The sequence below is a fragment of the Rhinopithecus bieti genome, unplaced genomic scaffold, assembly GCF_001698545.2.
Source record: "Rhinopithecus bieti isolate Rb0 unplaced genomic scaffold, ASM169854v2 scaffold_3040, whole genome shotgun sequence".
Taxonomy (NCBI): domain Eukaryota; kingdom Metazoa; phylum Chordata; class Mammalia; order Primates; family Cercopithecidae; genus Rhinopithecus; species Rhinopithecus bieti.
Genome location: NW_016804657.1, coordinates 7,904,594 through 7,916,366, shown reverse-complemented (window position 1 = coordinate 7,916,366; position 11,773 = coordinate 7,904,594). Strand labels below are relative to the sequence as shown.

Here is an 11,773-nt window from a genome sequence, read left to right as displayed (position 1 = left end):
CCGGCTAGTTTTTTGTATTTTTTAGTAGAGACGGGGTTTCACCGTGTTAGCCAGGATGGTCTCGATCTCCTGACCTCGTGATCCGCCCGTCTTGGCCTCCCAAAGTGCTGGGATTACAGGCTTGAGCCACCGCGCCCGGCCTAAAATTTATCTTATAGAAAGCTCACAGCATGGTCCTTGGAAACCTTTTTACTTTAATCTCAATCTTAAATTAGAAGTTCTGCAATTTAATCTTGATTTTCAAGTTCTTTTCCTCTATGTAGACAAACAAAAGAACCTCCAGTCTGTCTTCCTTTCGGAATTAAGTTTTAATTATTATCTAAGTAGATAATAATGTCTGATTCTGACAATGATCCTGAAGGAAATATCACAAAATCTGTCACAAAACTAAGGAAAGAGAACAAGTGTATACACAACATCACTTGGCCATATCCTTCCATGGAGCTTGCTCTGGAACTCCAACCAGCTTTTTCCTCACTAAGGAGGTAATCTGCACTATATATAGTGCATGAAATCAGAGATAGTAAAGTTAGATTTAATGTTCAGTATTAAATGCTGCTGACATCTCAACGTAAATCTAAACTCAATAAAGTTCTTCAATTAGAAACATTTTACTAAAATTGAGTCATTTTAAAATAATGTCATAGATTCACATCTCTAGAAAATAAACGTTCCTAACTTTTATTCTAAAGGGTCTGAAGGCAAGGAGAACAACAATCAAATTTTTAGGTAATTTCCAAATTCCAACATTATGATGAATAAATTTTACTAGGAGAAAAAAGGAACAGAACAAATTTCAGTCAGCATAAATTACTTAAACGCAAGTTCAAATATGTTGACATTATTCAAATGTTAATTGTATATCTTTACATAAATATAAAGTTGTCCAAAGAAAACATTTCATCTATTTCTATGTAAAAAACCAATGTTTTCAATTAGAATAAAACAGATTATAAAGAATGATGCTTAAGAGTTCACTTTGAACTTCAATAGCATAGATGCTATAATAAAAACCCCGCAGTCAACATCATGAATTATGTCTTTATCTTTAATATGATATTCAGCAATAGGAAGCCCTCATTTCTAGGTATATTATTTTCTATTTTCACTTAGAAGATCAGCAAGTGGTATATAACAAGAAAAACAGGGGGAATGTACTTTGACCCTATTCTAGCACTAAATGGAAACGAATAAGCAAATAAAAGAAACAAATACTGTACACCACACAGGTGAGGAAGAGAAATCTAGACTTAGAGAAGCAAGTGGTAAAAACTGCAATGAAGTTAAGACAGCTAACCTGTTTCAAAGTAAAGGACATATTTTAAAAATCAGAAAATGTTTTAAAGAAACACATTTATGCATATACACAGAAGAAAATAAAGATTATATATAGAGAGAAAAACAATATAAGTCTTTAAAAAATGTGGGGGTGACTCATTAGAAATTTCTAAGACTAAAAAGGTCAAAACAATTCTTCCAGAATAAGAATACCCATATAGAGTTACCTTTTCAAATTCACCATTGCCCAAGGAATCCCAGTAGGTGTGTTAAAGGCAGGAAGGAGTTTCTCAGCCAATTGCACTGCTTTAATCTTGAATATCTGAGATTTAAAACATGAATATTCATAAATGATAGCCATTAGGAGCCATTTACTTATTGCGCGCTCTCTCTCTCATAGTATACATAGCACAAGGTACTGGGTACACGGGAGTACAGGGTGGGAAAAAGCATCTCATTGGTACCATGCAGCATCTGGCAATCAGAGACTATGTTTGCAAACTGGATACTAAGGAAAGCTAACCATGCAAAGGCCTGAAACTACAATTAATTGAAAAGGAAGGACATAGTTTTGGTGTTGATAGTCTATTTTCAGCTGGCAAAAAATTTAAGAAGAAACATTAGGCTATGGATTTTTCATCCAAGGTAAACAGGTTTAGTTCAAAATATAAGCAAAAGAGGTAACTTAATTTGCATAAATGCCCTTAAGTTACTCTGAACATGTTATGTCTCAAAATTTTCCATCAAGGTTTAATCATATTATTTAAAAAAAGGAAAGAAAACATTTGAGTTCACATGCTAAGTTTATTTTGAGAGTTATAAATGTTTCATTTGTCAGTCCCAATTGCTGCTTTTTTGATATCCAAAATTAACTGCCTAAATATCAGTGGTTTCCAAACTTTTAAAATCATATAGATAGTAAAATTTCTACTATTTTCTTAGCATGTAGTATTATCAAGATGTATATAGTAAAATTTCTACTATTTTCTTAGTATATCCCAACAGATGAGTGTGTGTACTTAATTTTAGAGACCACTCACTTCAAGATTCCAAACTGTGACTGGGTCATAATGTTCTGTTAGGAAAAGTAGCACACTGTCCCTTATGTGTCAAGTCTATCCCCTCTCAAATGGTCTGCAAATTGATTGGTTACTTAAAATTCCATCTTTTTACTGCAGCCAAATGCTTTTGATAAAAGTATTATTAGATTCTACTAATAATATAATAAGTAGTTGAAGATCTGGAATGAATCAAAATTTTGAGTTGAGATTGTATTATAACAAAGCATACCAACATTACTGGGGATAGAAAACATTAGAGAGAAATATGTACAAGTAGATAAGGAAATATCATAGAGGTAACGTATCCCCATTACTCTCTCCTTCATGCACTCACCTGCATTCACTCTGTCCCTCATTAAGATGTTCCAAAGTTCCCTCAACAAGACAAAGTTCTGCCTCAGCAGAACTTTTAATTAGATATACTCACACATCTACAATTTACCATTTCCTTCAATATCTACTTTAACATCAAAACTCCAAAAAAAAACATTATAATTTAAAGTCAAAGTTGTAATAATGTTCTCATATCCATCTCATTAATTAGGAAAAGCAAATGTAAAATCAGTTCTCTCTTTATTAACATTTACATGCTAGTAAAGACAAGTTACCTTATATAGCAAACGGTATTGCTTCTGTTTACCATGAAGTCAAATGAATCAACTTTCTTATCTAGGAACTAATATTAATACTACATATTTGTTAATCACACATTTTTGTATCACATCTTTTCTACATACAAAATTAAAAGTGATAAAATGACCTACAAATATAAACTTTTCTCAATAGAAAGCATGCTCAATTCACTCCCAGAATAAATCAATAATATATTGTCTAATTTTCAGCTAAAAATATTGTGTCATTAATAGCAATTAACATATAAACAGTTATAGTAGACAGGTCTAAAAGAAAACAACACCCTGATGTCATTGAGAAAAAAATCCCTTACATAGTATATAAATCTTAATTTATTCACAAATATATAAACTCTTTAACAATATATTTTAGACTTATCTTCCCTATTTTCAGAAAAATATTTTGGTAGGCAACAGCAATAGCAAATTAGTTTTCAGTATGCAATGCAGGCAAATAATACAAAATCCAAACAGTATCAAAAGTAAAAAGTTAAGTCTCTTTTTCAGTTCTGTCCCTCAGCCACACAATTCCTTTTATAATGCAACCACCTATTAGCTTCTTTGTATTTTGTACCAAATCAGTTTCATGGTATACGTGGTTCCTGGTCATGTCACATAAAATCCTCATTCCCAAACCCTCACAAAAACAGAAATTCTGTTGCAATTTACACACACTCAGAGTCTCTGTCTCTCTCTAACACAGAATATCACACATTCTGAACTTGCTTCTTTAACTTATTGTTTTGTATCTTGGAGAGCTTTCCAAAGCAGCCTACAAATGGCTGCCATCTCATTCTCTTTGGTGGTTGCAGAATTTCCTCTTTTATGGATATACTGTAATTTATGTACTCAGTCCTCTATTAATGGACATTTGTTTCTACAGCATACGGCTATCTAAGATAAATTCCAGAAGTGAATTTGTTGTCTCAGTCAGTATAAGCATTTGAAATTTTGGTAAGTTACTACCAATTTGCCCTCCGTATACGTTTTACTAATTTACATTTCTACCAGCAATTTATGAGTGGCTCTTTCATGATATCTTCGTTAATACAAAAGTTATCAAACTGTTGACTACTACCCATCCAATGGTAGAAAAAGGATATTAACTCTCATTTCTTTTATTATGAATGTAACAGATACTCAAAACCCATTCAAATCCTCTTTCAAGCATACCTTCATGTATTGCAGAGAATGGAAAGTTATACATAACATTTGCCAGACTCCACTCCAGCTAAGGGGCTAGAATGACCAAGGCACTGCCAAGTATAAACAAATATGTGACATTTAGAAGGAACAAGTGAGCACACTGAAGCAGTGGTCACATGATGGGAGGCTGCTTGTCTTGGAAGCACTGTGGCGGAGGTATTTGATTCTTCTGTGGTAGTTCTAATAGAAGTTCTAGTGACTGGTCTCTGGCTTCATAGATACTATAGGGGTAATGAAGACAATAAAACTGGTACTCATCAGCTACATCCTATGCTTAAGCATTTCTCCTGGCTGCAGGGATCCAAGTGTGTAACAAAAGTATCTGATTTCCTAACTTTCCCAAAGATTGTCAGCTATCAGTACCCTCCAATAAATCACTAGCTAAAATGGATTCTGGTTCCTGAAACTAGGACTCTTGACTGATAAAATGATGAAAGTAAATAAATTATTCACAGGTTCAAGAGTCTCAAAAGTACTTAATTAAAAGAAGACTTCCAAACATTTCATTCATAGAAAAAAACTTTCATGTATTGATTGTATGTAAAATGTAAAACCTTCCAGTTATTTTTATCAGAATAAATTATAAGTAATGGAACTACACTAAAATCAGTCCTAGGTTTTGAAGAATTAGGATCAGAAGAATTGACCCTAGGTCCAGAAGAACTGGAAGAAATAAAATTTAACAGACACAATGTAGCAATATTACGAAGAGCTTTAAAGTATAAGTAATGAAAGTCAGGCTGGGAGTAGTGGCTCACCCCTATCATCCCAGCACTTTGGGAGGCAAAGGTGGGTGGATCACTTGAGGCCCGAGGTTTGAGGCTAGCCTGGCCAATATGGTGAAACCCCATCTCCACTAAAAACACAAAAAATTAGCCAGGTGTGGTGGTGCGCGCTTATAGTCCCAGCTACTCAGGAGGCTGAGGCCAGAGAATCACTTGAAGCCGGGAGGCAAAGGTTGCAGTGAACCAAGATCACACCACTGCACTCCAGCCTGGGCAACAGAGCGAGACTGTCTCCAAAAAAAAAAAAAGAAAAAAGAAAAAAGCTAAGACAACACAATAGGTAACACAGAACCACTGTAGATTCTTGAGGAGGGAAGTGGCATTAGGATCTATATATGCTTCTTATGCTTGTTTTATTTATTAGAGTACTTAAGTTACTAAGATAATATTTTTGCAGCCTATTCTCAATCAAGCAGTCAATGTGGGAGTGTTAAATAGAAGTCAACAGTTTAGAACCCTCAAATGGCTCCCTATCTCACTCAGAGCAAAAGCCACAGTCCTTAAAAAGGGTATACACCTATATCAAAGATGTATCCCCATAACCTTCTATGGCTTCACCCCCTCCTTCATGCACTCTCCTTCATTCACTCTGTCCCTCACACACTCTACATCAGCTCCACTCACCTCTTTTGTTGTCCTCTAAGGATGCCAGGTATGTTTTCATTTCACCGTCTTTTCATTTGCTAGGCCTATTAAAGGTTCTTAAAAAAAATAGCCTCACCTGCTAATCTCCTTCAGGTCTTCACACAAATGTTACCTTTTCATGGACTCCCTAACCATCCTATTTGAAATGTAAAATCCTTTATGCCCCATCCCGCTTTATTTTCTCCTTGGGGCTTATTGCTAACAGTGTATGTTCCATCATGTATAATGACAGAGATATGTGCTGAGAAATGCATCATTAGGCAATTTTGTCATTGTGCAAACATCATAGGGTATACTTACACAAACCTAGATGGTAAGGCCTACCACACACCTAGGTTATATGGTACAGCCTATGACTCCTATACTACAAACCTATATAGCACATTACTTTACCGAATGTTGTAGGTAATTTTAACACAATGGTAAGTATTTGTTTACCTAAACACAGAAAAGTACAGTAAAAATACAGAATACAAGATTAAAAATGGTGTATCTGTACAGGACACTGACCATGAACGAAACCTGCAGGACTGGAAATTCTCTGGAGAGTCAGAGGATGAGTGGTGAGTGAATGTGAAGACCTAGGACATTATTGAACACTACTGTAGATTTAAACACTGTACACTTAGGCTACACTAATTTATTTTTTACAATTATCCTTCAAAATAATAAATTAACTTTGGCTTACTATAACCTTACTATATAAACTTTTTGGGTTTTTTTTTTAACTCTTTGACTCTTTTATAATAACACTTAGCTCAAAACACAAATATATTTTACAGCTGTACAAAATATTTTCTTTCTTTATATCCTGATTCTATAAGCCACTTTCTATTTAAAAAATTATTTTTTTACTTTTAAACTTTTTTGTTAAAAACTAAGACACAAACATAAACACAAGATCATTAAAATGCCCCTAGGAAATAAGAATTTTGCAGTTCCATTATAATTTCATGGAACCACCATCATATCCATTGTTGACTGAAACACAGTTATGTGGTACATGACTGTATAAGTGTATACATACACACTCTCTCACATATCTATCTTATTTATTCCCTATTTCCCCCACAGTAAAACATAAGACATAGGGGTACAAGAATTTCTTTGTTTTAAATCTGTTTGTTCTCAATGCTTAAAACAGTGCCTAGCATATAGCAGATGCTCAACAAGTATTGAATAAATTAAGACAAAAGGCACAGAGATTTAAAATAAACAAATTATCTCCTCCCATTTCCATAGCAACTCTATCCCCCTAATATGTGATACTAACAGGCAAGGGCTTTAAGGACTTTTTAATATGTTCTACAAAAATGTTGGGATAATGATGATGATGATGATGATGATGATGACGACAAACATATTAACTCATAATCCTCACAACAAGCTAGTGAGATAAGTATTAATTTTGCCCCCATTTCACAGAGTAGAAAAACTGACATAAAATGAATAAGTAGTGTATTTCCCAAGGTCAGACAGGTAGTTAAGCAGTTAGTCTGAATTTAAACCCAGGCAGTCCAGCTCTAGAGTCCATGTTCTTGACCACGCACACACACACACACACACACGTGCACACACATGCATACACACCTACACCTTGCATTATCTAATCTTAATTTTTATAGTTAATAAATTCCTCAAAAATATTCTATTAATTGATGTGTATACCTTTTTGTCTTTTAGCTTGTATCTTCCCTCTTGAATGACAGCTTGTCTAATATAAAATTCTGGGTTGGTAGCTATTTTATCTCAGCAGTTTAAAGATACTACTCTAAAATCTTCTGACATAAATTGCTACTGATAACTCTACTGTCAGCTGTCATTCTTTTTTAAGTAATCAGCCCTTTCTCTTTGGTAGCTTTTAATATTTCTTCTTTGTTCTTGATTATCTTTTCACATATTATTTGTTCCATTAAACTCATCTGAGACTTCTACCAAATATTCTCTGAAACCTCTCAATGTACTTTCATCTCTCAACTCTTTTGCTTATTTTCCCTCTTTCACTCTCTATACTGCATTCTGGATAAATTTTTCAGTATCACCGTGAGCACATGTACCCTTAAAAGGCTAGATGGCTGTCCCTCAGGACCAAGTGGAGGTCACACACAAAGAGATAGACACATATTCACACACACTTCCCTCTTAAAAGGAACCTGCAAATAATAATTTTAAAACTCACAATGAAATCTAAGATTTTACTATACTTGCAAGCTAATAAGTCAGCCTGCCACAATTTCATAAATGTTGGCAGAAGACACAAGACTCCTGGGTCAGAGTTAAAAGACTTTATTATTTATAGTAAAGTAGCAGCCAAAGCTTCAAGTTCATTTGCATTCACTGTATATGCCCCACCTCCATCCCTATTGCACTGGGATGATGCACAGGGCCCATGATGAATGCCTGTACACACAGTGGGTTACATTATAGGAGAACATTCAGCTTGCGGTATCTCTTCTATAGTAAGTGAAAGTAAGCCTGTTTATCCAGGGTAAGACATTACCTCATCCCTACAAGCACAATTGTGATTATACGGGTAAAGAGCAGTCAGGGACTTGCATTCCTGGTACATCTGGCACAAATGTGCAGGGAGAGATATGCTCAGGCCCCAACGTTGGATTGCTTTTCTAAGACTTCACATCAGCAAGGGGAGTCTCTTCCTATAGCAGCAGCTGGATTCATTTGGAAGTTTCTCCAATACTCGTAGAACCAGCTTTATCACCCTCAAAGACATCAGTAACTATCACCCACCCCAAAGACATCAGCACCAGCAATAACCTGCTAGCCCACTCTCATCAGAGGTCTGAGTTTCAGCTTTGGATAATCCTTCCTCTTAAAGTTTCTAAGTTTTACTAATTAAAACCTCTTCCCCATCTTATGTCAACCCTGTTTGCTTCCTGTAGGAGCCACCTCTGTGATTCCTATATTCTTTTTAATCTAGCATTTACCTAGTTAACAACTTTATACCTAATTAAACTTCATATTAAATTTTCTCTGTTCAAGTAACTAGATGCATTCTATCTCTTAACTAGACTTTTGACAAATAAATAATCCATATATATATATATTTTTTTTTTTGAAATGGAGTCTCACTCTGTTGCCCAGGCTGGAATGCAATGGCACGATCTAGGCTCACTGCAACCTCCACCTCCCGGGTTCAAGTGATTCTCCTGCCTCAGCTTCCCGAGAAGCTGGGATTACAGGCATCTGCCACCATGCCCAGCTAATTTTTCTATTTTTAGTAGAGACAGGGTTTCACCATGCTGGCCAGGCTGGTGCCAGGCTGGTCTCAAACTCCCAGCGTCAGGCAATCCGCCCGCCTCGGCCTCCCAAAGTGCTGGGATTACAGGCATGAGCCAACGCGCCCGGCCAATAATCCATATTTTATTATCTATTACAAAATATTTGCTTAGTTTAAAAAGTAGAAAAACTAAAAAATAAAGTTTAAATCATAAACACTTCCTCTATCTTGAACCAAATACTATTAACGTTTTTGTGTATTTCCATGCTTTTTTTCTATACATAACATACAATTAAGTAGCTGGATTTTTATTCCATGTTTGGCTGCTACTGACATAATAACACAAGTAACTTTTCCAGTTTTACAAAACTGTCTATTTTACTATACCCATATCCTCTTCTTTTTATTCACTCCTCAGCCTATTCCAACATGGCTTCGGCTGCCATCATTTCACTGAAACAGATCTTACTGAGGATTGACCACACATGTGAGCAAAAGCATTTTCAGTTATTATTGATGAGTTCTTCCTTAAAATACATTCTTCCTTTGTGTTCAGTAATCCTATCATCTCCCTGCTTCCTTTGGTTTATCCTCATCTATCTGGCCTTTGATGTTGTATTTCTTGGGGCTTGATTCTAGGCCCCTTTCTCTTCCTATCCAAAATTGTCTCTCTAGACAATGTCACAATGTGCTTGATTTCAATTATCAGCTACCCAGCAACTGACTCCCAAATTTATATCTCTAGTCAATACTTTTCCATTGAGCACCAGACCCATTACATGTCTCTACTACTTATTTTCGCTTAAATATAACAAAATCTCCTCAAACTCAAAATACCTAAAATTAACGCATGATCTCCCCCCTCTAATCTAGTATTCTTTAAGTGTTTGCTATTTAATAACTATCCTACCATCAATCTAGCACCAAAAACAGAAACCTGAGAAACAAAATCAATTCCTTCTGTCTTATATTCCCCTCCAAATATCACCCAATCCATTTAAATTTATATCCAAGATACCCTGAAATCATTTATATCTCTCATCTCTACAACATCATCTTAGTACAAGTTGCCATTATTTCTTGGCAAAATACTGTAATGACTAGCTGACTGAATGGATACACACACACACACACACACACACACACACACACACACAGAGCTGTAACCAACTACTGGTCTATAACTTGCTTTAGTCACTGAATATATCAAGCACATTTTTCCTAGTTAAAATATATCAATTTAGGTTTATAGTTGAACATTATCCTACGGTAACAGATATATCAATTTATTCAGTCACTCTCCTATGGATGAATATTCAAGTCTTTTTCAAATATTTTCTACTACAAACAGTACTGCAATGAAACATCCTTTCAAGTATACCCTTGTGTATGTATTCTGTTACTTCTAGATAAGAGATTCCTAGAAGTGGGTTGCTGGGTCAGAGTATTTTAAATGTTAAATATTTACTTCACACAGCCAAATTATTTTCTGAAAAGATAGTATCAATTTATATTCTAACAGTTTATCACACATTTGGTAAAATGCAAAGTATACATTTAATTACATATTATACATACAACACAGGTACATTTTATTGCATATAAGTTAACTTCAATAAGGTCTTGAAAGTCTCTATCAGGCAAAGAATGTGGAAGAGTGACAGACTATTACAGAGAGAAAATCATGATATAGCTCTATAAACACAGGGAGATAAAACAATGTGGTCTAAATAAATAGTTTCATAATACTGTGGTTTAATATAAGTGTTAAGTCGGGAAAATCTTAGGAAATAGTGAATAGATCCCTCAGACGATCTCTTTTACAGCTTTTGGCCTCTTTAGAAAGTACTCCCTCTACTTTCTATGGAAATTGTCATTCTATCTGTCTGACAAACAAGAAACTCCATTCCATCTATTACCTTAAAGCTGCTGCAAATGCCATATAATCATGTTTCCAAGCCTCCTCTGCCACTAAGGTAGTAAGCAACACGACCTTTGTTTTGTTACTCAGGGGTATGTAAATTAGGTTGTAAGGGGAAATTACAGACTGGAGATGGTGGGGAATCCATTTAGCCATTCGGCTAACAGGTAGTGGCAAGTTCATCTCATTTCCAAAATTTTTTAAGGACAGTATCCAGTATCAGTGGGGCCATCAGTGCAAAGTGCAACGTGTATGCGGTAATGACTACAACAAATCAGTATTGCGACGGCATTCCTGGCTACATAGAATTTAGAAAAAAAGGAGACGTACAACTGTCATTATTTGCAGACAACATGACTGTGTATCTCAGAAATCAAAAGGAATCTAGCAAAAACACTATACAAGCAAATAAGAACAAGGTATTTTTCTTGCTTTCTTGCAATGCTAAGATTTTCAGTACAATGCTAAATGTAAACAGTGAAAATCGAACACCTTCCTTTATTCCAGATCCTTGGGTAAAAACACTTTAATATTTTATAATTAACATACAGTTTGCTGTAGAGTTTTCGTAGGCGTCCCTTATCAGCATGAAAAATAATAATTACCTTCCAGTACAGGTTGAGTAGCCCTTATCTGTAACGCTTAGAACCAGAAGTGTTTCCAATTTTGGATTTTTTTAAATTTTGAATTATTTGCATTACACCAATTTAGCATCTCTAGTCTGAAATCCTGAACACTACAACAAGCATTTCCCTTGCACTCCATGTTGGTGTTCAAAAAGTTTAGGATTTTGGAGCATTTCAGGTTTTTGGATTGGGAATAATCACTCTGTACTAGTTTACTGAGAGATTTTAATCATGAATGGGTGTTGCATCTTGTCAAATGCTTTTACTAAATTTATTGCAATAATTACATGATTTTTCTCCTGTATTCTGTTAATTAATATGATTAATTACATTAACTGCTTTTTCAAATGTTTAACTTTGCTTTCCTAAAAGAGCTTTTTC

At 35.0% G+C, this 11,773-nt stretch overlaps 1 protein-coding gene across 1 annotated transcript in view; it reads right to left on the bottom strand.

The window, feature by feature from the left end:
• Positions 1-11,773, bottom strand: part of MAN1A2 (mannosidase alpha class 1A member 2) — a 175,571-nt gene that overhangs the window by 98,004 nt on the left and 65,794 nt on the right. The window contains exon 6 of the mRNA XM_017869826.1: positions 1,506-1,600. Within this exon, the coding sequence (XP_017725315.1) occupies positions 1,506-1,600 (95 nt within the window). The remainder of the gene's footprint in view (positions 1-1,505; positions 1,601-11,773) is intronic.